Genomic DNA, 21,794 nt, shown 5'->3' with positions numbered 1-21,794 from the left:
ATAGGTATGGACATATGTATGGAGTATAATATGTGCCTGTCATTATCTGCCTCGATAAAACCAGATTTCATCTCTTCCTACTCCGTACTCCGTAGTATTTTTGTTTCTAGCGTGCAGTGGGCTTGGAAAAAAAGAAAAAAGGAAAGAAATCGATTAGTCTAGGCTTAACATGCGCAAAGACTTCTTATGGAACTATGTCGATCAGGCGGGAGAGCTCTGGATAGTTAAAAGATCTGCATATCCGATGACAGATCCGGCCCACTGCCGGCAAGGCTTCATACCGGCCGATCTTAATCTGGACCGACATACCTCCGTTAGTCCATATTCCTTCCACATTTCCGTCCAGATCTCTTCCCTACCGGCAGTGATTTCTTGGGTGAATCGGGCTCCAGCATCTCCAGACGGAAGCTTGGCGGTTACAATATATGCTAATGGTTCGATCTGCTGCATTCAGACACACGTATGGGATACGTACTCCGCAGTCAGTCGGAGAACAAATGCTATCCGTCATACATTTCCATTCCGTCTGATAATCCCATAGCGACCAGACCAGATCAAATCGGATCTGTGCTACCAGCACAGGAGAGAGCGTCATCAGGCATCTTCAAGTCATCTTCCACGTCTAGTGTGGTGCCATGGAGCAGTCATTCATATCGTGACAATAAGGATAAACATCCAGCCTTTTCTACACCCAATGCTGTGCCCACAGCTCTCTCGTGATTGGATCCCCCTCAAACTGAAAATCGATATGGATTATATCCTCGAAACCTTCTGAGAGCTGCGGCTTCTCAAACCGGCTCGCAAAACTTCGAAAAGCAACATCCGGGAGGAATGTGCGTTTCTCAGGGTTCAAGGATTCCTGTGGTAGAGGAGGGGTCAATCCAGACTTTTCCACCTATCATTTTGATACTGTGCATCCGAAAAGGGGAACAAAGAAGCATACAAACATGTAACAGCTTCGTATATGGATAGGTGCTACAGGTGTGACGTACAAGTCTTGGGTTTGCAGCGCGGACAGCATTGTTGTGTGCGCATATGCTTGCTGGAGTAGAAAGATATACACAACGAATCGGGACGTCATGCTCCTTTGCCAGTTTCACCCAGTAGGCTCGTGTTTCAGGATCTGCATTCGTATTGTCTGTTGTTTAAAACATGAACAAGTTGGTTAACCACATCTTTTCACCCGAAGAAAGGACACAATCATACCGACTGCCACAGAATCTCCGGCTTGCAAATATTCTGCTGCAACACTCAGGCATTTGGGACGCTGATGCAGGCCAATTTGTAAGTAAATATTGCCGACAAAGGATCATTTGCCTTGGGGGAGACTGGGGGATGTGTAGGACTGCATGAACGAGATGTTCTGCTTACAGTTTTAAGGATATCTTGATTTACCCGCTTGTATTTCAACGGTTCGAGATATTTCCAGAAAAAAGTTGATTTCCCCGCACCCGGGCTCCCGCAGAATATTACGAGCTCTTGACCATGAGACTCTGGAAACGGGAGAGATGCTAGGTTTTCAGTTAGCAGCGGTGTCACCCATCCCCTGATGAACCGATAATCCACGACGGGACAACGATACTTACACCTACTCGTGCCGTCTAGGATGAAGTTCTTCGGGTTGAAGGCTTCCACCCCTTCTTGAGGTTTTCCGAGGAAAAACTCCTCTGGTGTATAAAACTTCAAGCCAATGTTGGACGCAAAATTCCTATACATGACTTAGAAAACCGGTCATGTATCATCCATGGGTCTCGTATATCGTACCGATCAACGCAGGAATGATCTGTGGGACGTCCCGCTGCATCACCTACGAATATCGATCCCTCCAAGTCGAGGACACCTTCGACGTCCAAGTCATAATCATCCAGCATCAGCTTCCACATCCCCATTCGCGGTTTTCGATATTCATCATACTCCGTCGCTGCGTATACGCTCAGCGGCACATCGAGATCCTTCAATATCATTGAAACCTTGGATTTAAAAATCGTCAAACTTTTGGAGTCACCAATAGCGCCTTTGCCGACCTTCTTCAAGAGAACCTTCTTTTGATTTGTAACTATAACCACCTGATACCTGGGTGTGTAGCATCCAGTCAGTTATGAAAATTGGCTGTCAGTTTTCCGACAGCAAACAGAACGTGGACATACCCTTTAGAGTATAGTTCTTTTATCCTCCCTGGAACACAGTGATTCCACCACTTCCAATCGTGTTCGTTCCTGGGAAACGTATTCCCCGACTTAGTCAAAATCAGGGTACCATCCTTTGGCAGCAACGACCGCGTTAGAAAGTTTGAGCCTGACTTTATCCTTGTCCAAACATTGACATACAAGATCGAAAGCCGCAACACGCTTCTTCACAGGAACAGCCTGATTGTCCACTGGAGGCCTTGTGGAGTATTTGGCGACTAAGCAGCTATTGTCAACAGTGCGCCACGCGAGATGCTGGAACGGCTTCTTCGATGGAGGTTTGAAGAAGTTGGCAACGGCCTCTCCTATCAAGCCAATATTTAGACATCACAATGCGCTGGCTATGGAAATGAAGATTCAAAGTAAAGAAATTTAAACTATTTATAAACTCACTTGTGGTCGTGGACTCGATTTTCCTCTTCGTCGCTGGCGGGGAGACTTCTCGTTTTGCGAAAACGGACGAATGTGTCCGCTTCATCTGCTTTTCTCTAGCCATGATGAACGCGTGCCGACACGCAAACCACCCTGCATCTGCTGACAACATACACGGCCGATGTAGGGCGGCGAATGGCTTCATGTATGCAAGCGGTCCTGGTGGCATGGCATCCAGCGGCGAGGGAGACGCGACCCGCGCGAGGGTTAAGGGCGCCACGTCACGTGCTTAAAGTGGTTTCTCAAGGGGACTTGATATATGGAACGCCGCGTTGTTTTACTCTCAATGCTGAGCACTTCGCTGCGAGAACCCGAATCCTGAGCTCAATTCTAGAGCGAGCTTACACACACCAGCTATGGGCAATGCGGGCCATGCACAGAAGTGTTTTGAGCAGCCTGTTTGAGGCGGTGTTTCTCTCTCGCCGTCAGCCTCTAGGCTGATAATTCAGTTTCAGTGCTCGCATAATGGTCAAAACCAGAAACATAACCCATAATTCTGGGCAAAATTGACTGGCGGTCTGTCAGCGCCTGCGCACTTTCCATGCAAGTCATTCAGGTCGGTCTTTTGGATTACAATTCCCCGGCCCTCGAGGAACTCGGGCCAATCAGCCTGCCTTGGGCATTTACACCAATTTCAGACCCTACATGATTCATATATTTCGTTCTATCTTGCCAGTTGAATTATTTAGCCTCCTAGGCCATTCAGTGACAAGGGACTGCTCGTCACCAGGCCAGCGTCGTACCAGAGTTGATCACGGAGTATGAACCGTGTTTCAATGACGTGCTAAGAGATGTCGAGAAAAGGGGTCCAAAGATTGTCGGAGAGGGCTCGGAAGGTCTACACCTGGCACCCTCCCACTACAGTTCTCTGCTATGGAGATAGAGGAACTGGAAAACGACGAAACGCCATGGGCCCAAGGTGTGGACCTTATAGATGATTTTATTAACAAAACCGCATGTCCTGAACATGGGATTTCGAAGGCACGACTGGCTAAGGGTGTTAAGAGATTGCTGAGTTGCGATGAGGAACGAGCAGGAGCGAAAGGCATCGCTCAAAGCATTTGCCTTTTGTGGATTAGACATAGGGCGGATCGGGGGACTACAGGGTATTCTACATATCAGGGTCATAAACAAATATCCGTAAATGACCCAAGAGCACCAAAACTCTCACCGCCTGGAGATCGCTCAGCTTTCTTAAATGAAAGACGGCCAGGGTGTCTTTGACCCGGAAGCCGTTCCATGAGAATGATCTAATTCGTTGGATCTGATCCGAACTGATTTCAAACTATCTCAAGCACTGGAATGCCACTGCGTTTCTTCACATGTTTCAGTGTGTGGTGAAATATGAGGCAAACTTCTGGCTGAACACAGTCATTGTAAAGTGTAGTTTGAGCCATCTGGACCATATTGTCCGAGAAGACTGGGTTATAAATAATGTTGAAGCCTGTTGGCACCAAATTAGTCTCGCTGTCATCTTTATCCAAGGCCAACATGCACAATTCAACAAGTTATGCACCTACCGTATGGTGGTCTAACGGACAGAGAATCCCACATCAATGGTTACCTGCAAGTACATAGAGCCCATCGAACCGGATGCTGCTGACGTCAAATTCAAGCGCGCACTTTTCGTCCACGGTATAAGAGGTACGTATTAGGCCTTCGGTTTCCTAGAAATGCAGGATATCGCAGACGTGCAAAAGAGACGTAGATAAATGCATAAAGAAGACCTAGCAAATGCGGCCTAATTCGCCTAATAGCGTAGCCAATCTGCTGTCAAGAGAAGCGAATTGCATTTATCTAACAATTACCTGCGGATTAAAAATCATTGCTGCCATAATTCGTTAAGACGATCGATTCCTGGGTATAGCGCATAAAAATACGTCACAATAACTGAAGCAGGACGTTAATAGAACATGGCTAGCCCCCATAAATAGGCTTCAGCAATCGGCTTAAAAATGAAGGCGAACTAGGAGAAATCCACCCTAGACACAAGGGCCTTAGTCTAGGAATTAACTGCCTGGCTAAGCCATTCGCCCAACCTCAGCAGCACAAATCAGCCTAGTTCTGTGGACCCGCCATCTCATGTCCCTAGCTTCATCATATCCCAGAGAATTCCGTTGAAACATGCTCCTGTGCTAGACAGATGAAGGATACACGTGATTGCCCTATGCAAAATAAGAAGCGGGTATAACAAGAGTCCTATTGATTGATCACTGGTGAGACACAAGGTGCGAGTGATGGGAAGTTGGAGTTCTGGCAAGGCAGCAGCAAGGAGAAAAGTATCAATTTTGTAGGTATTCTCCTGGTCAGATATAGGCTCAGAATTGAAGAAAATGTGGAAGTTGCCAAATATCATATATAGATCACAGGTTAGGCTCATAGCATCAAATGGCCGGTCAATGTTGATGCCATCAATGAGATAAGAAACATCACAGTCAAACATGTTGGTGATCCTTAGTGCAGCTTTGTTGGACTCGTTCTAAGTGAATCAATTAGCCATGAATGAAAAGGGGAAAAAATAAAAAAAAAAAAAGAAAAATTCGCTTGGTTGGATACCTTATTCTCCGAGTCTGTCTGCGTTAGACTATGGAAGGATAAGGGCCACCTCTGAAAGTATAAAGACTTGTCGCTGGAGCTGATTTCCTACATCCATCTTGTGCATTATTGCCCTGCTATGTCATCCAGATTATTGCCTCTTTTCGATTAAATAGGCGTGATATACAACAACAGTGGTCACAGATAAGACAAGTGCCTCAAAGAGCTGCTATTCACTCTGGGTATATCCCTGGACCCGTTGGACTGCTAAAAAAAATTGAGCGGGTGACGCCTGTGTGGTATAAAAAGTGATCCAGCAGGAATTCTGCAAACTGATCGGCTTCTCATTCAGCTGGTTCCAAGCACTGTCAGGCAATATCTCCACATCTAGCGATATCTAGCCCCATAAAACTGAAAAAGACGCGTAAGAGGAGGTTCCGCGATAATTCAGAGAGCGAGTACTCATATGTATAACGGAGGTGGAGTGTATGGATGTAGGCAACATCAGATGCTACTCTGAAATGGTTGATGATGCAGTAGAATCTCTACCATCCCGGGTGCGCTGGTTCGCTGGTAAGGATTCAGGCCTGGAAAAGCGTATGATACCCTCAAGAGAGGCGTGATGGCGATGCCCAGCCATTGCTTTGCTTTCCTTATATGTCCCCACTTGAATGAGACCGACCTCAAAAAGACCTCGACGCTTCTCTCTTCACACCCAAGACCCCTAACATTCCGGGGCTGGGTTTCATGGTAATTCCAGCACAAGAATTTTGTCATCCTCCTAAGGTGAGATCAACAAATGAGGCGCGGTTCCATGGTTCTCTGCAAAACAGTGAATGTATTGAAGTGAGATCCAGGGATTCCTCAGCCGTAGCTAACGCTGATTAAGCAATCAACTAGCAATCTATGGAGTGCAGGAGGTATGTGTACGTTCTCATAATCGAAAAGATCTATAACGCTATGCAGTGATTGAGTAGACTTTCCAACTTGACATCATGGCTAAGGATGCTGCCCCGCGGAAGATGTCCAAACATCCCTCTTTAACTCACATGCAAATCCGCTGCAATCACATGCAAGTAACTCCGGGGGATCATTTCACTCTCGTGTCTAAAGAGAGCCTATCGGCGGATTCGAGCCTCACAGCTGATTTCAGATGTTCTTTCAATCCGAGAAGTCGCTGCGTTGTTGCCTTCATCAGGTCTGGATTGCCACTATCCTGCACAGTTATCGATGCCTGTAGTAGGTATCCGCCAGTTGAGTCCAGTGGAACCATTTCCTGCAGAGGCGGGAGATAGAAGGCCGGTAAACCTTGGAGATGATGTTTGGCCGGGAAATTGAGTATCCGATGCAGCAGTATTACGGTATCATCGAGGATGAACATGTCGCCTTCGAGCACGTATTCTGACACATAACTGGAGAATCATGTTAGCCATACCTTCAGGAAAAAGAAAGGTAAAAAACCAAGCGGTAAGAAAAGAGTAAAAAAGGAATAAGACCTACTCGTAACCCCAAGCTTTCATAACTGGAACAATATCGCCATACGGAACCCTCGAAGTGCTAATTAGTCTCGAAGTCACGGCAGACCCAGTGCCAGCATCTGGGATATCCTTGAACTCTATCCTCCATGATTGATTTGAAATATCGTATTCATTCTGGTGTTGATTTCCGAAATCCGTTCCCCCCATCGTAGCATCGACGGTGGAAGGATGCGTGCCGAAATCAGTAAGTTTGACCTCGCCCACAACCTGGACGTGGTAGAGGCCGCCGTTGAGCATCTTATTCAGCCTCTGAACTTCGGGCGCCTGGACATCTTGGCTGCCCCCGGGTCGAGGTTTAAGATACCCCGGCTTTCTGTATGGCTTGAATACCAGACGTCGTTCGTAGATTCGGTTTGGCTGCATGGCAGTCACGCCAGCCAGCTGCTGCAGGAGGTCATGGTGCTGGGCAGCGGGGACTGGGGCGAACAGCGAGTGTTCGTGCATGTGATCCACCGTCCGTCCGCGCGTGGTGCCGGACGTGTTATGTATGTGGATTTGGCTCGGGGTATACTGGGAAATGGGGCGAGGGTACTCCGTAAATAAGCACACAGGCTTCGGGAAGCTCAGGTAGGGCGTGGTTCGGGTTGAAGGAGAAATAAAGGTAAAGTCCGGGCCTCGCGTTATCGGGCCAATTGGAAAGAGTAACTTGTAACTCCGTGCTCCGTACGGGCGAAGATAACAGGTTGGTGTCAGGCTTGGAGCTCAGGCCGGGGTGAGAAAATCGCGGGGAAGCGGGTTCCGGAAATCCAAGCGCAAACCGTCGATCTCCTCGGAGACTACGGAGTACACAATGGATACCTAATTGGCCCACGTCAGGTGGATGGATGTCAATTACCTCAAGGAGACAATGCGGCACAATGAATAATAAATGGCGCGAGAATAAATTTTTTTTTTTTCCCTTCCTCTCTCCCGACAAGCATCAGCGCGAGTAGAGAAAAAGACACCGGCCCTGCAGGCTTGTGACACGATCGGAATAACGTTCCCCCAGCTTGCGAAGAAGCTTATTTAAACTCGGGCGAAGCTTAATAATCAGCCAATCGAGGAGCTGTATTTGATGACATAATACAAAGCAGAGCGGCGGCGCAGAGATAAGGTGGTCGCCGCAGACAGCAGGTTTAGGCTATTCTTCCTCCGTTCGGCGCCAGATGGACAGCTGCCGGTCCGTTATCGTGGTGTCGGAGCAGATCGCTGCCATGGCGTGATGCGCGCCTGTGCGAGGTCAACCGTAAGCAGGTGTGTGTCCTACTACAGAGCGAGCGTCTGGTGGCAAGATCCGAGCTGCGGATGCCCTCGTTTCGGTGGGAGCTTTCCGCTTGTCATTGTGTTTGATAATCAGATCCACTGCGGCCTTATCTAGCTCCCAGCCCGTCTACATATAGTATTTCAAAGAGCCATTCTCTCCCACACACTCCTCTCTCTTCAACCCTCCAAAATCCCTTCCACCACCAGTCAACTACCAACCACAACCACCACCGCTGCAACAGGACAAACAGCCCCCGACGACAATCCCCAACCGTCACCTCAACGTTGGGAATTCAAACCTCTCACCAATTCAACAAGTCCCGCCCGCTTCATTTTCCTGTCATCACACAATTGTCACCTTGATCCCTACCTTTGCGACAAAAAAAAAAAAGAAAAGAAAAGAAAACATATCAAAAAATGCGTGTCACTGCTGTTCTCCGGCAAGCCGCCGCGGCCAGGACTCCCTTGATCAAGTTCGTCGGCAGGCGGGCAACTCCAGGTGTGTATTCTTACAATTGCTAATTTTTTTCCTTTTTTCTTCCGATCGCACAAAAATTGCTAATTCAATTCCTACAGCAGCCGTCGACAGCACCCCCAGAGTCCACCCCGCCTCTCCCACCAACGAATTACCTGACTCTTTTATGAAATATCGCTCCAGAGCCCAGCAACACGGCCCACTGAATAGCCCCTCTCGCCCATCGGCATACGGCGGCTACATAGGTGGTCATTCCGGTGCCTCGTTGGGATCTGTCCAGCCTAAGCAAGGCGAATACTTCGACAGAAATGATCTCCCAGAACGCTTCCGAAGAATCCCATGGTCGCAGGCTGAGATTGAGGCCATCGAGACGGGCGGGGCCAGTTTGTTCGCCTAAAATATATATATATTTATATGTTATTAAAGCTAAAATTGATATTAAAATCGAACAATCGAAAAGGAGATAAGGGGAAAGCGGTAGCACTCGCTGTGCGATGGCGCGAACAGGATCGATTTAAGCGACCTTTCCTTTTTTCGAGACCGCTGCTCGTTTTGGATCATCGAGCTTTGATAGCAATTTCGACACCAGAACGCTCTTTGATCGCTTTTCGACCTCACTTCAACCGACCGTGGTTGGCAATGGAGGACGACTTTCCTCTTCCCTCCGCGTGAGGGCGAGACACCACTTTGGGGCTTCACCTCACTTCTCTGCCTCCCACCACATCTCTCCAACATTATCTCTACCTTTGGGCTATTATCGGGACTAGATGGCCGTTTTTTTTTACTGGGATTATATACCTTGAATGGCGCTGGTGGTTTGTTTTTTGTATGCTCATATTGCGAGTGATTACCGAAACTTTCATGTACTACATATGAGCTTCCTCTATTTATCGGGGCATTGGACTTTTTCTGCCATATTAAGGACGGGCTGTTGCATGTACTGGAGCTGGCTCATTTGTGTCAGGTACTGTAACTACTTATGCATTTTGCAGAGAATCCACTAGTCTTACCGTTAAATTCACAGGTCCCAAATGCTCTTCTCAAAGCTGTTCTTGGTAAAGTAGATGTCAGTAGCTCCCTCAGGATCAGCCTCGCATTTTTGATCCATACAAAATCCTAGCATCGAGGAAAAACAAAATCCAATTCGGTACCTTCGAGCCGTTGGTTACCTCGATCTATTATTTTGCTTGGACAGACTATCCTTTTTGCTTTCAGGGTAATCAGCCAGCTTAGCAGACACATTTAGACGCACGATGAACCCCGGTCCCGTAACCATCAGAGAAGTTGATGAGATAGGTGCTCTCAAGGCAATATACACCATTTCATCGCCAGCAGCTTCAATTGGGACTAAGCCAGTGACTATCAGTGTATGTCTTTCTTTTCTTAGGAGACAAATTAATTCTTCACTACTGAGCTCTTTTTTGCATTATCTGGCGTTGTTATATGCATGTCACTGTCGTGGCAACATCTGGACAACTTGCCGCGAGAGCAGAGTACAGTTCCCACTTACCCTAGAGGTTAAATCCACAATTGTGCCAAAAGTGATATCAGTTTGGATTTGTTCGGCAGGTTCTTTAAGTCATCAGTTCTCACAGCAATGGCACAAGTCCCCGCTTTTGCGTGAATTGGACTCAAGTCGAAAGACTTTGTGGCTGCCCGCGTGAAGTACTCCATTGTGATACGACTCAGATACCTTATAGACCTAGCTTTAAGCGCCCTGGGCTAATACTTCAAAGGCTCCTACATCGAGGCGAACATGGTCATCCTACTTTACAGCTATACTGGATGCTTTTCTCCCAGTAGGATATCCTCATAGTGTCAGCGGGGATTATCTGGAGTACGTCCTCGTCTTCGCATATGAAGCCCACTGTCCCCAGCCAGATGGACAACTGCTTTGATTTAAATTTTATATAAATTTCTCTCTCTTCCTTGCCCTCCACAGATGCTGATGGATATCTATTTGGGCACCGAAGATACCAGGTTTATGTACGTCCAATCTTTCTGAAGCTCCACTGGTCCTTTACCGACGTCGCAAATAACAGGCTGTTTGTGCAGGACTCACTCCAAGCTTTTTCAAGCTCGATTGCAGGATTATTATCCTCGAGAGCTGTGTTGCAAGGTATTTGACATCCACAACAACTTCTCCTTCTCTCTAAAGGAAGATACAGGCGCGCGGTCTGTCTAAGAAAAGAGCAAGGGATTTTGTCTAACTATTCTTAGGAGTCGGGGTTGGTGATGCCACCGCGTCACCAACAAGCGCTCTTCTTTTGAGCATCCTGCAGGACAGCATGGGCCGAATAGCGACCATTCTTTTCGCACACCAACTAGGCACATCTCTCGAACCAGAGTGCAAGATGTACCGTCTAGCCGCCGATATTTTCAACGACTCCTCTATGATTATGGATTGCTTGTCGCCCATGTTCCCCAAATCGATTAGAGTCGGTCTGTTGAGCCTGTCAAGCGTGCTCAGGGCTCTATGCGGCGTTGCTGCGGGCAGTTCCAAGGCCAGCCTGAGTGCACATTTTGCGAAATGGGGGAATCTGGCGGAGTTGAATGCGGTATGTTTCGAAACGAGATATATATGTTGCATTTTCTGCATCCTGTGGCCGCTGATTTGCTCTTTGTGTAAATTTGCAGAAAGATTCAAGTCAAGAGACAGTGATATCCCTCATGGGGATGCTGGTAAACTCCTTTACAGATAAACCTCTCAAGGGTAAAATAGATTCGCTGATGCCTACGTAACAGGTTGGAAGTCTCGTCGTATCGTACATCACTTCTCCCCTCGCTACTTGGGTAGCGTTGATATCCCTTCTCATAGTACATATAACGACCAATTACCTAGCCGTGCGAGCAGTCAGCATGACGTCCCTTAACCGACAGCGAGCCAACATAGTCTTCTCAACGCTATTCGATGAAAACCGCGTCCTCACTGCAAAGCAAGCATCCAAGCAAGAAAGAGTCTTCGAACGAGACGGAGTTTTACGATGGAAAGCCTCATCCGACACTCTGGGGTTTTGCCAGATAGGAGTTCCATTTAAAGATGTAATAGATCATGTATCTTCGTCTAGCCCTGCGGAGCGAACAGAGGCGACCATCGTGGCGATTTTACGGGTTTTTGAGCAAGAAGAGTACATACTCTGGTTCGACCCGGCGAGGAAACGGGGAGTTATCGGTTTAAAGACGAACGCCAGCCCAACATCGCAATTGAAAGCCTGGAGTCATGCTTTGTTAGCAGCGAATTCTTTAAAAATAAAAGAGAGTAACACCAGAGGGCCGCTCGTACGTGAGCAGGTCGGTACAGACTCCGTTTTGATGCTAGGAATCCTACAAGACACTTTGGCGGAGCATTCGAAGGACTTTGATGCTCGAATCGAGTCTCTTCGAGATGCTGGGTGGGACATCGACACACCTTCACTGCAGACGAAGCCAGGGAGGAAGTTTGATGTCATTCGAAAGCAGGAATAGATATAAGGATCCCATGAGCACTAGCTTTACGTAGGATGGTTCTATAAATGGCTAGATGGTATGTGTCTACGGTGGAGAGCTAGTAATAGTTCCGAGTCATAGCGCCGAGGTATACAACACGAAACCGTTAACCCTGAACAGAGATCTTTGAGTAAAATATTCATGTATATATTGATGCTCATTAGACAATAGATATACATGGATGCAATGCCGAGTAGAGTAGAAAAGATGGGTACTGTACATATATAGGCACCAGTAGCCATAGGTCAGACACGCAACCGACTAAGAAGATACGCCTTCATCAGCTCTATAGTGGCAGTGTGGATTGCCCAGTCATCCAAAGGAAAAAATGAGGAAGAAAGCGAAAGAATATTGGGTTGCTCCACGACAGCAAAGAGGAGAGTGACGAAGGAGCCCAAATGCGAATTTTGGTTTTCGACATGACGTTCACGTCCGTCAAGAGTCGCTTTCCAATGCAGAAAACCCGGTCGGACGGAGACTTTTTCCTCTAAATTCTCCCACTTTGGTCCTCGACTCGGGAACCATAAAAATTTGCGAGGATAAAAAAAAAAGTACTTAATGCTCGGTTGGAACGAATTTAAACCAAAGAAAGAGTCAGAACAAAGTGGGTATAAACGCCTTTTCAGTGCAAAAAAAAAAAAAAAAAAAAGAAGAACATATGAACCGTGCAAAATCCCAGCTGCAACACAATGACCCAATGTTCATGCATCTCATCAAGACAAAATCATAGCAGAGCTGTTCTAGACAAAAGGTTGAAAAGTAGGTGAGGAGGTACGCCGCCGTGAGAGAAGATGTGAGAGAAGAAAAGAGACGGCAAGCGAGGTGATGGGGACGAAAGTGGTGATGACTGACGGTGTTGTGATGTGAGGTGTTGGTTGTTGATGCGGGGCGCCAGTTAGACAGCATCAAGCGCGGACAGGGAGGGGGCCAAGAGCGAACTCAGCTCCGCGAGTGAGAAGCATGGCATCGACCCTTGTCTTCATCCTGCGATTGCCCCTCTCCATCACGCTCAATTTCTTTCTTACTTCTTCCAACCAAGTTTCATCCCCATCTTCTTCCAGCCTTTATCCGACCGCGCCCTGGGACTATGCATGTTGCTGCCGGGGGGCGTTCGTGGGAGGGGTCATCGGTGCTCCGGCGCCGGGACTCGATGGAAGGCTACCCGAATCGTCTGTGAGGCTGCCTGAAACCGAATCACCGCTCGTGTACCCCTGGGGCGAAGATCGGTATGCTGAACTGCTTGTCGAACTGGTGTTGGAGCCGGATGTGGGATGCGACGAGTAGCCTGTTGAACGGGGCACGGCAAGCGAGGTTTCCGGCGAGATGTGCCTTCGCATCGAGATGTGACGGCTGACGCGTGCCTCCTCCATAGGTGCGTTCGGCGGATACTGCTGGTACGATGCGCGTGGGGGTGGTTGTGAAACAGAGCGGCTGTTAAGAAAGGGCAGAAATATCGATTCGTCCATCAGGTCGCGCATTCGGCGAACGGCTCCCTGGAGCACGTCGGGGTTTGGGGGTCTCGGTGAATGGGAGTGACTGAGTAAGCCGTCTCTAACTGTGCTTGGAAGATTTATCTCTCGAGGAGCTCCGGGGACGATGTACGCATTTATTATCCGGTTCCAGTATACTCGAAGTCTCTGGGCGTGCGTTTCGGCGGTGTCGTTTCGCTCGGGTCGATGATAGTATGTTCTATAGCGCTCGGCGTCCTTTGTGAATTCTAACGTTTCCAGGCAGTGGTTCTGAGAGAGGTATGCTGTGAATGCGCTAAGCGTGTAAGGCGGAGGCGCCCGGTCGGCCAGAACATCGTCTAATGTTGGGCGCGAATGCTGATTTCCAGGAACGGATATGCTAAGGGGTCTCGAGGGACCCCAGTTTTCCATTCTTTCCTCGTTATCCGAGTCAGAGTCTGAGGGTAATGGAGAATGATGGGGCGAAGACTCAGGCGTAGGATCCCAGGAAGACTCGGCTGATCGTCGAGACCTTCCTGAAATCATCCCCCTCAGAGACTCACGCTTGGATCCACCGTCCCTTGATCTTGTTCTGATGTCTCTCCACACTCTCCTCGATCCTTCCACCCCGTGAGCACGAAGAATTCCGTCTAACGGCTCCAGCGTTGGCAACTTGGGTACGGAGACCACAAAGAGTTATTGTTGGGGAAATAGGGTGGATTGGATAATTGACCTTGGGAGGGAGGCGTGCAAACCACCACGGACAAAATTCGCTGACTTCGAAAGAGGCAACGCGTCTAGTCCGCGATTGTTGCACCGTGGGATCTGGACTTCCCCCCGAGTTTGCTGTGCTGCAGCTGCCTTTCGAAACTTGCGGGGTTCGATGGCCGAGTCACAGAAAGTGGGTAGAGGATGGTACAGCACCAAAACAGGTAGCCGCTGGAAGCGCAGAAATAATGCCACCTCCACACGCAAGATTGGGAATATTGGGCAAGTTTTCCGGGTGGGAAGATTGGCGCGCCTCTACCACCGAAAGAGAAGAGTATAAATTTTAGGAGAGAGAATGCGCAAGAACTCTTCTGAGCGCCGGAGAGTTGAAATAGCGGATGAACCAGTGTAGGGATATGGCGGTTAGGGTGAAATGGGACCCAGCGGAAGTCGAGAGTCCGGCTAGGATTGAGTGTGACGGGGGAGAGGATCGAGACCCCCCCCGGACGGTGAGTTGAAGAACGGCCAGGATAATAAAGGCGATATACTAATTAAATGATTTCGAGTGAGTAAGATGGTAGGAGATTTGTGAGGGAGGGCAGGCCGGGATTATGGAGATCTTAGGGCGAAAGGTGCAGATATACGAAATGAATAGGTAATGTGATATATAAGAGGAGACCGTGACAACGGGAAAGGAAAAAGAAGACAAGCATCAGCGGAAGAGAGAGAGCTGAAGGGCAGCGAGAGGGAGATAAGAGTGAGAGGCAGAGCAGGGCGTGGGAAGGGCGGGATCGACTGACAAGTACCAGTGACAAGTGTATAAGTAGCCTAGATACAGTATTTCGGGTGTATCTGTTACCCCGTAACCGGTCTACCTTGTATAAATACCTTGTCTGGGTGGAGACAAGGTGGATAACGGGCGTGATGGTCGCAGGCAGTCCAAAAAAATAAAATAAAATAAAATAGAAAAATAAAGTCGCGGAAAAAAAAAGAGGATCAAGAGAAAATAAGAAGACCCAGGAGTGGAGCCGAAGAGAAGGATCGTTGACTATTTGCAGCGAAATGCAGGGAAGCGCTGAGGCAGTTGTATAAAAGGAAAGCCACTGACGATGATGAACCGCCAGAAACCCTTAGCAGTAAGAATTGGGCGGGCGAGACTCTTGCTCCCATATATCCTGCAAAAGCAAATCGAAAGCGCAACAGGCTTTGGGCAAAAAGGACGCGATGATGACGGCAAGCGGGTCAAACAGACCCAGGGATTGTCACCGAGTTTGAATCCAGAGGCTAATTCGTGAGAGAATCCCGTTTTCCCACTCGTGGTACCAGAAGAGGAGTTTTTGGCTTCGAGCCACGGTCAATGAATCAAACGATAAGTAATCAGTCCTTCTTGGCCCAAGAAGCCTGCTGACTGACAAGCAGAAATCCTTTTTGCTTTGCCTTTTTTCTTCTTTTCCTTCCTTTTCCGCCTTCCCGCCTGATTCATGCCCCAGGCCAAGTCAAGAATGCTAATTTCCAAATGGTGAATAATGTCAAATATGCTTCTTGAACAAGCTCTTTTAGTGGGAAAAAAAGAATAATTATTTTCTGCGAAATGACACCACTTCTATCCCGCACCCCGTGCAGTCAGTGTGTTTGCTGTACGTGGCCATTCGTCTGTCTGGTCTGCGGCGACGACCCGCACTGGAGGCGTCGAAAAGGATGATCCTCTTCTGGCACAGGTGGCAATAATAACTACCTCTCGGTTTAGCTTTTCATCGGCCTGTGATACGCCGCTTCTGTTGGCTGGCTGGCGCGTAAATGTAACACGCAGTTCCTGAAGATCTATCCAGCGGTTACGTGAAATGCCTTGCGCGGCCAAAAAGGGGAGGCTGTACGAGTCCTTAGTCGCAGTCATACTCTCCGCACATCCTGTTTCTCTCTCTCCCGGGTTTATTTTTTCTTTTTCTTTTTATTTTTATTTTTATTTTTTTTTTTTCCAAGCTACTAGACTTTGAAGAGAGAGAGAGAAGGGGGGGGGGTTTATTGGTTGTTCAAAGTATTAGGTTGCTGACCTGTCACTTTACCATAAGCTCCCAGGAAAATGCCAGCTATTCGACCAACAAGGCTACGTGGACAAGGGTGCGAGAGATCGGAAACCTGGCTAGCCACATACCGCGATACTTCCCTGGCCTGTAAGAGAATAAAAAAAGGAATGAAATATTGACTGCTGCGGCAGACCTAGCCGCCGACGCAGTCTGGATCGGATGATTTCTGAGCTCAAGGACGCACCTGGGTGGAAATGCCCGAAGAAAATCCATATCTTAAAAACAACCGCATTTTCGTGCAGGATTCTATTCTTCACCCGGCTATTTTTTACAGTTAAACTACTACTGGGGTGACGGCGAGACCTTTTCCACTCCAGCAAGTGAGCCGACCACCAATCGTACATTATTGGCCAGCGGCCCACTGTTGAATGGGGGAGAACAAGACGAGAAAGGTCCCGCGGCTATTCAAGAAAAGCGACAGGCAGAACAAAAAGGTCCCATCAGCAAGGGGAAAAAGTTGCCTGGATTTGACCGGCGATTGATCCCACTCCGAACAAAAATGAGTCTGCTTTTAAAATACCCTGGTAGGTGTGTGTATGTGTGAGTTGGCGTCGACAACCTGGACGGAAAGAAAATCATGCTCCCCTGGCTGTCCTTTTTTGATTTTGAAAGGGACCAAAGGGGCCCCTCCAGCATTCTTGTTCGTCTTGACGCCCGGGGGGGGGGTGTGGAAGAGGAGATGCGGGTGTGCGAATCATGGACCTACTTTTACCAAACAAGAAAAAGATAATAAAACAATAACTAACTCATAATAAAATTATGTCAACGACAACACCACCACCATCACCACCATCACCACCATCATCGCGGACCAGGATGGGGGGAGGAAAAGGGACCCTTGCGGTGCCCAGCAGCGGACCGGGATGTCGCCAATGAGCGAAAAAGGGTGACGCGCAGGGCGAAACCTGGTTGGCCCGTCGCAGGCAGCCCCGTCCCAGCAGGAAGCTAAACTCAGTTATGCTCCTTCGATTTCCTTCCATTCAGCTTCTTTTCGTGTTCTCGGCGTCTTCTAAGTTTGCTCGCTCGTTCTTGGCGTGCATGCATCGCCCCTGCACCTTGCCGAAAGCGGGCAAAACGCCAAGGTATTGAAACCGCCGCTGTCATTGGTCACTGCCTTCTCCTGTTCTGCCGGACGGCACGGTAACACCTATAGAGGGCGTAACTTATTACCCCGTAACGGAGCAGCCGTAACCATGATACTGTACGGACGTCCGGCAGCAAGCTTCGTCTGCGCCCTACAGAGGTATGTCTCTCCGCTCGATCTCAAGTCTAGTTGTCGGGCCCTTCAGAGGAGGGAGGGGGGAAAAAGAAAATAAAAAGGAAAAAAAGAGAGTGACCAAGACACCATCATTACTCTTTGAGAAGCTCGTATCTCGATAGCTCGCTCCGAATTGACACGGAGAACTCCGATTGCTAACATGCCCCGAAATCGCTCCTCGTCCCTCCCCCAGCCCTTGGCTTCGGCTCTTTTGCTCACTTCCCAGAAGGGACCACCCCGGCCGCCCAGCCCTTCCGACCACCACCACCGTTTCATGTAAACTTGACAGCGAGGATGTGCCTCTTAATCAGGCTGCTAACGAATTTCTGCCTGCAACCAAGAGTAGAGTACCGAAGCTTTCGTTATAGGCGATCGTCTCCCGTCTATCCATTGGACTGTACCGCAATATCATGCAACCCAGTACCAGAGATCCATCATTCAAACGATCGGCAGCATTATTGATGGCATTCTTTGCCCTGTTTGGTTCAGTTTCAATGTATGTACTCCGGACTCCGGACTCCGTATGTATAGTGTCGACATTCGCAGGAATGCTGCAAACTTGTCCCTTTGTTGGGGAAGGGGGGTTTTGCCGGTTGACGACATCACTTGACCACAACCCCGGTGATCCACGTTGAAAGGTCTTTATAATCCCCATCTGAACCAGTTCACATGCGATATCATCATGAAAGCAATTGGTGAGCTAACGGATGTTCCTCGATTTTCTTTCATTCCCTGCTTCCTTTCAGCCTGGAGAGCGTCAGCCGCTGGAAACAACGGCAGTGAATCCCTGATCGCCCCCCCCCCCCCCCCCCCCCCCTTTGAGCAAATGCTCAGAAGGTGTTTTGATGCCGCTGGTTATGTTCCATTATCTCTCCTCTGCTTTTGCTCCTCAATGTATCAGCCTCACGCGCACTGATCGTGTCGCAGCCGAATCAACCATTCTCACACCCTGAAATGTGACTTTTTGCTGGTACCATCCCATCTGTGCGGTTAACTGATCGGCACCTCGGGAATATGTATCAAATTATTAATGGAGCAACGCGTCAAACCCCCAAATCTGAATTTTAAGATCGGCCGGTCCACCTCAAGAGAAGCAAGATCAGCAACCAGTAGGAGGTTTTTGTCACAAGCGCGAGAGGGAGGGGGGTGGGGGAAGAAGGCGGATACCTTTACACCGCTTCCCCCAAGGGTTGAAGCTTCAATTCCGAGCGAGTGGCAGAGAGACGCTGTCCACTCTGCTTGCTTTCTGTGTTCTTCTGGTGAGATCCAATTGCTTTGGAAACTATTTATCCACAAGATGCTCTGTGGCTCTTTCGGGGTAACATCAGCTAAGTTCCGTCCTCCGTTCTTCGGCTTGATTTTCCCCGCGATCGGACCGTTGAAACTGGACAATCAGAGATCCTAATTGATACCTTGGTGGATCTCGAGGACCTATAACACCTCTAGCTATGGGAACCCTTGGAGCAAACAATCGGAATCCGTGGAACATTTGAGCTGAAACTGCAAACTCTCATAGGTTGCTGCTGGGGAGATGTTCTTAACAAAATAAATATTTTCTGCACCCCTGTCTTCTCAAGCTCTCTCTTTTTTTTTTTTTTTTTTTTTTTTTTTTTTTTTTTTTTTTTTCATTCCTGCATTCAGCACCTGCTGGAAGAACGGGTTTTCAGATGCGGAGTACAAACATCCTGGTTCTGGGGTTCGAGTTGATGACCGGATAAACCAAGCAAACCTTCCAGAAAACGCCCAGGTGTGACACAAGCTGCAGCTCGTATTCAAATGCTATTTTGATGCAGAGCATGCACGCGGTGGTGCAGAGCAAGGATTGGGGAAGGAAAGAAGAAAAAGAAAAGCTGAGCTAATGCATGCTTGAACAGCTGGCTGCGAGTGGCCGTGGGAAGAGTAAGGGCAGCCAGCATGCTTGAAGCTCCAGTATTGTCTCGTACTCAGAAAGCTCTTCTTTGGCCACAACAGCTTCTCAACCCGACAACGCGGCACCGGCGGGAAGACAGAACCGAGGCAAAAAGAACAGGTAAATTCCAATGATTATTTTGGAAAACCCTTCCTTGATTGATGCTTCCCAAGTACGGAGTATAGACAGCTCTTTCCGTGCCTCTTTTGCTTGCTACGTCGATGATCGTCCCCGACACCACCCATTTTCGTCGGGGAGAGGAGATGGTCGAAAAGTCAATTAACTCACCATTCATTTGCTCTCTCTTCTGTTGCATGCAAGCCACGTTTGCGACACATCAGAATGAGATCGCGTTTCCTGACGCAGAAAAGAAGAAACGAGTCACAAAGACACACATGGCCGGAGTTCGCGACATGGAGCTCTCTGGGATTTTGGCAACCCAAAGGGCAAAGCAGCTCCACCGATTTGCGCTAGCTGTCAGAACAAGGCCCACACGTTTGGTCGATGGACTGCACCTCCTCGCCAAAAGCACGCCCTTCGAACGACGCCAGTCGACAGACAAGCTCGACGGGGAATTCTGATTTGGAAGCAGCATCTCCACTTGCGGCGCCTTGATGATATCATGACCAACCGTGAAAGTTCGCCAAGGCTCGGGAATTTTCTTTGTTTTGAAATTGCCAAAGTTCCAGAGCCCACGCTTCGAGACCCGTTGGGGTTCCTGCAAAAGTGCCAGTTTTCTTGGAAGCCCTTGCGACTCTGAGCTGGATGCGCCCTTTGCTGCAACACACCAGCTCTGCCAGGTTGGCCCGCAGAGCCAGGAATGAGCTCGCACCCGTAAGTCTGGATGAAGATGTTCGATGTACCCTACATATGTACAGAGTACACACACACATACACCAGCACCGTAATAAAGCATGAAATCAATCCGGTATGTTATCGTAATACAGCGTGACGCTGGGAGGCTGTGTAACGCACTTCGCCCTTCTGCGCGTCTTCTGGAAGCCTTCCGGGTTAGTTCCCCCACTTAGAATTTCTTTTTTCTCGGTCAATTTTGTTGAATAAAAAGTCCTTCGTCTGCTCTCTCGTTCCAATCCCGAGAATTCGCCAAGGGTGGTGCAGAGCGTGCTGAGATGACTCTACGAATCATGGACGAGAATCTGTTGATTCTCTGAGAATAGCCTTACTACTGAACTACCCGATGAAGCCAAAACATTGGGAACCAAAGAGAAAGAAAAAAAAAAAAAAGTTCTGGTGTTGGGAGGCGACCAGGCGGCCCAGGCGGCCAGCCCCTGGTCTTGTCTCCTTAGGGCTGACAAAGCCCGTTGCTCGTATGCAAAAGAATTTTCCGATACCTCTTAATTTTCCTTGATTGTACGAAGTCCAGACCGTACATTCCGCTCCGCTATCCAAGGCGGGAGTTTTCCCATGGTCTTCCGTTTATTCAACTCTCGGGAAGTCCTCTGGGAAAGCTGCAGCGGGCTGTTGCCAATGTCCGAGTCCCGGCATTTGCGCCGGGGGGAGGGGGGGTTTGGGTTACAGGCCTGCTGCCGCCGGTGACCGTTATCATGCATCAAAAGGGTCCTTGTACCGTCGGAGGGACCCGCGGAGGATCCGTGTCAATTTGGGTAGATTTGATCATCCCGAGATCGATTAGGGTTTGAGCAGTACCAGTGACCATGAGGAAATCTGCGGACTTCTCGGCGGAGGCTGACAGAAACTTGTTCCTCCCAACTTTATTCCCACACGGAGACCCCGGACGAACTCGGAGTGACGGCGCCTTCGAGCCAAAAAAAAAAAAAAAAAAATTAATAACACCGTCACAGCATTTCTTGACTTATGAGAGCATGCGATGCTTCAATGGTGTAATAGAGACATGACTCGATTCGCCTCTCAAGCTCAACCTCTTGTCGCCCTGTCAGGTTGAATGATATCATCAGGGGTTCCGCGGAAATCCCTCTGAAGATTGGGTAATTGATCACACCCCTTTTCTAGCAAATCCTGGGTAGCCCTGGTGCCCCTGTTGAGCCAAGGTATCAACCATTTGCACGCCACTTTCCCTTCCCACTTCCAGACAAGGCCCCTGTGCGACGTTGGAGCAACCGCTCGGCCCATTTATTGGATCAGCCCTCTTCCAAAGTTTTCCTTGATTAGTAAGGACATAGACCCTCGACATAGATTTCTCTTACTAATCTGTGGGATATCGGCCAAGTATCGAGAGCGGATGTTATACCATGGTTTGTATCCTTCGATATTCAAGGCGTTGATGAGACCCACAGCATTGACCGGTCTTTATCCGGTGTTTGGCTTACCGGAAGGGCTCACGCGATGCCTCGTTCGGTATGAAGAGGCTGCCATTCTGCAGCAGCATATTCCTTGCTCCAAGAGCGGATAATCCGTCGAAAATGAAATTCGGCAACCCTTAGCCTCTGCGATTTTTTTCTTTGTTCGATAAGAAATTCTCCTGCCTCAAGAAAAAAAATTTATATATATATG

The 21,794-nt window shown here is 48.6% G+C and overlaps 12 protein-coding genes across 12 annotated transcripts; 5 read left to right on the top strand and 7 right to left on the bottom strand.

Moving 5' to 3' along the window:
• Positions 1–133: 133 nt before the first annotated feature.
• Positions 134–2,682, bottom strand: CIMG_04051 (polynucleotide kinase 3'-phosphatase; the record flags this gene model as incomplete). The annotated part of the gene is made up of 9 exons (XM_001244609.2): positions 134–859; positions 993–1,138; positions 1,207–1,267; positions 1,372–1,511; positions 1,587–1,708; positions 1,765–2,073; positions 2,148–2,260; positions 2,328–2,491; positions 2,580–2,682. The coding sequence occupies 9 exons, from the start codon at positions 2,680–2,682 to the stop codon at positions 686–688; spliced, it is 1,332 nt and encodes a 443-aa protein (XP_001244610.2). The 3' UTR covers positions 134–685.
• A 342-nt stretch (positions 2,683–3,024) lies between these two features.
• On the top strand, positions 3,025–3,867 carry CIMG_04050 (uncharacterized protein). Its single transcript, XM_001244608.2, has 2 exons — positions 3,025–3,174; positions 3,349–3,867. Exon 2 carries the CDS (start codon positions 3,492–3,494, stop codon positions 3,840–3,842), a length of 351 nt encoding a protein of 116 aa, XP_001244609.2. The 5' UTR covers positions 3,025–3,174; positions 3,349–3,491; the 3' UTR covers positions 3,843–3,867.
• A 583-nt stretch (positions 3,868–4,450) lies between these two features.
• Positions 4,451–6,080, bottom strand: CIMG_11248 (uncharacterized protein). The gene is made up of 2 exons (XM_012358292.1): positions 5,175–6,080; positions 4,451–5,097 (listed from the first exon to the last, which is right to left on the bottom strand). The coding sequence occupies exon 2, from the start codon at positions 5,059–5,061 to the stop codon at positions 4,699–4,701; it is 363 nt and encodes a 120-aa protein (XP_012213715.1). The 5' UTR covers positions 5,062–5,097; positions 5,175–6,080; the 3' UTR covers positions 4,451–4,698.
• On the bottom strand, positions 5,972–7,288 carry CIMG_04048 (RNA polymerase II mediator complex subunit Srb5). Its single transcript, XM_001244606.2, has 2 exons — positions 6,654–7,288; positions 5,972–6,565 (listed from the first exon to the last, which is right to left on the bottom strand). Exons 1-2 carry the CDS (start codon positions 7,133–7,135, stop codon positions 6,244–6,246), a joined length of 804 nt encoding a protein of 267 aa, XP_001244607.2. The 5' UTR covers positions 7,136–7,288; the 3' UTR covers positions 5,972–6,243.
• Positions 7,289–8,121: 833 nt separating this feature from the next.
• On the top strand, positions 8,122–9,425 carry CIMG_04047 (uncharacterized protein). The gene is made up of 2 exons (XM_001244605.2): positions 8,122–8,432; positions 8,510–9,425. Exons 1-2 carry the CDS (start codon positions 8,351–8,353, stop codon positions 8,803–8,805), a joined length of 378 nt encoding a protein of 125 aa, XP_001244606.1. The 5' UTR covers positions 8,122–8,350; the 3' UTR covers positions 8,806–9,425.
• CIMG_13761 (uncharacterized protein) lies at positions 9,109–10,082 on the bottom strand (the record flags this gene model as incomplete). The annotated part of the gene is made up of 5 exons (XM_004446373.1): positions 9,109–9,159; positions 9,207–9,274; positions 9,419–9,459; positions 9,578–9,767; positions 10,013–10,082. 5 exons carry the CDS (start codon positions 10,080–10,082, stop codon positions 9,109–9,111), a joined length of 420 nt encoding a protein of 139 aa, XP_004446430.1.
• A 268-nt stretch (positions 10,083–10,350) lies between these two features.
• Positions 10,351–12,016, top strand: CIMG_04046 (uncharacterized protein; the record flags this gene model as incomplete). Its single annotated transcript, XM_001244604.2, has 5 exons — positions 10,351–10,394; positions 10,451–10,527; positions 10,629–10,966; positions 11,046–11,090; positions 11,154–12,016. The coding sequence occupies 5 exons, from the start codon at positions 10,351–10,353 to the stop codon at positions 11,871–11,873; spliced, it is 1,224 nt and encodes a 407-aa protein (XP_001244605.2). The 3' UTR covers positions 11,874–12,016.
• A 6-nt stretch (positions 12,017–12,022) lies between these two features.
• On the bottom strand, positions 12,023–14,037 carry CIMG_04045 (uncharacterized protein). The gene has a single exon (XM_001244603.2). The coding sequence runs from the start codon at positions 13,886–13,888 to the stop codon at positions 12,980–12,982; it is 909 nt and encodes a 302-aa protein (XP_001244604.1). The 5' UTR covers positions 13,889–14,037; the 3' UTR covers positions 12,023–12,979.
• Positions 14,038–14,225: 188 nt separating this feature from the next.
• CIMG_04044 (uncharacterized protein) lies at positions 14,226–15,278 on the top strand (the record flags this gene model as incomplete). The annotated part of the gene is made up of 5 exons (XM_001244602.2): positions 14,226–14,345; positions 14,446–14,559; positions 14,632–14,705; positions 14,860–14,958; positions 15,119–15,278. 5 exons carry the CDS (start codon positions 14,226–14,228, stop codon positions 15,276–15,278), a joined length of 567 nt encoding a protein of 188 aa, XP_001244603.2.
• A 375-nt stretch (positions 15,279–15,653) lies between these two features.
• Positions 15,654–16,478, bottom strand: CIMG_13760 (uncharacterized protein; the record flags this gene model as incomplete). Its single annotated transcript, XM_004446372.1, has 3 exons — positions 15,654–15,958; positions 16,102–16,137; positions 16,319–16,478. The coding sequence occupies 3 exons, from the start codon at positions 16,476–16,478 to the stop codon at positions 15,654–15,656; spliced, it is 501 nt and encodes a 166-aa protein (XP_004446429.1).
• Positions 16,479–17,085: 607 nt separating this feature from the next.
• Positions 17,086–17,668, bottom strand: CIMG_13759 (uncharacterized protein; the record flags this gene model as incomplete). The annotated part of the gene is made up of 3 exons (XM_004446371.1): positions 17,086–17,183; positions 17,305–17,369; positions 17,553–17,668. 3 exons carry the CDS (start codon positions 17,666–17,668, stop codon positions 17,086–17,088), a joined length of 279 nt encoding a protein of 92 aa, XP_004446428.1.
• Positions 17,669–19,522: 1,854 nt separating this feature from the next.
• On the top strand, positions 19,523–19,882 carry CIMG_11246 (uncharacterized protein; the record flags this gene model as incomplete). Its single annotated transcript, XM_012358291.1, has 1 exon — positions 19,523–19,882. The coding sequence occupies one exon, from the start codon at positions 19,523–19,525 to the stop codon at positions 19,880–19,882; it is 360 nt and encodes a 119-aa protein (XP_012213714.1).
• Between the last annotated feature and the right edge of the window lie 1,912 nt (positions 19,883–21,794).

The sequence above is a fragment of the Coccidioides immitis genome (assembly GCF_000149335.2).
Source record: "Coccidioides immitis RS genomic scaffold supercont3.6, whole genome shotgun sequence".
NCBI classification, from domain to species: domain Eukaryota; kingdom Fungi; phylum Ascomycota; class Eurotiomycetes; order Onygenales; family Onygenaceae; genus Coccidioides; species Coccidioides immitis.
This window is presented reverse-complemented; position numbering and strand designations above follow the sequence as displayed.

What these genes read in the sequence shown, in the direction of transcription:
- CIMG_04050 (XM_001244608.2), top strand. Translation starts at nt 3,492, where the DNA reads ATGGAGATAGAGGAACTGGAAAACGACGAAACGCCATGGGCCCAAGGT.
- CIMG_04048 (XM_001244606.2), bottom strand. Translation starts at nt 7,135, where the DNA reads ATGCACGAACACTCGCTGTTCGCCCCAGTCCCCGCTGCCCAGCACCAT. An exon ending in ATGAAAGCTTGGGGTTACGA is followed by an intron (nt 6,566 to 6,653) that starts GTAGGTCTTATT and finishes ATGATTCTCCAG; the next exon opens with TTATGTGTCAGAATACGTGC.
- CIMG_11248 (XM_012358292.1), bottom strand. Translation starts at nt 5,061, where the DNA reads ATGTTTGACTGTGATGTTTCTTATCTCATTGATGGCATCAACATTGAC.
- CIMG_04047 (XM_001244605.2), top strand. Translation starts at nt 8,351, where the DNA reads ATGCGTGTCACTGCTGTTCTCCGGCAAGCCGCCGCGGCCAGGACTCCC. An exon ending in CGGCAGGCGGGCAACTCCAG is followed by an intron (nt 8,433 to 8,509) that starts GTGTGTATTCTT and finishes CAATTCCTACAG; the next exon opens with CAGCCGTCGACAGCACCCCC.
- CIMG_04045 (XM_001244603.2), bottom strand. Translation starts at nt 13,888, where the DNA reads ATGATTTCAGGAAGGTCTCGACGATCAGCCGAGTCTTCCTGGGATCCT.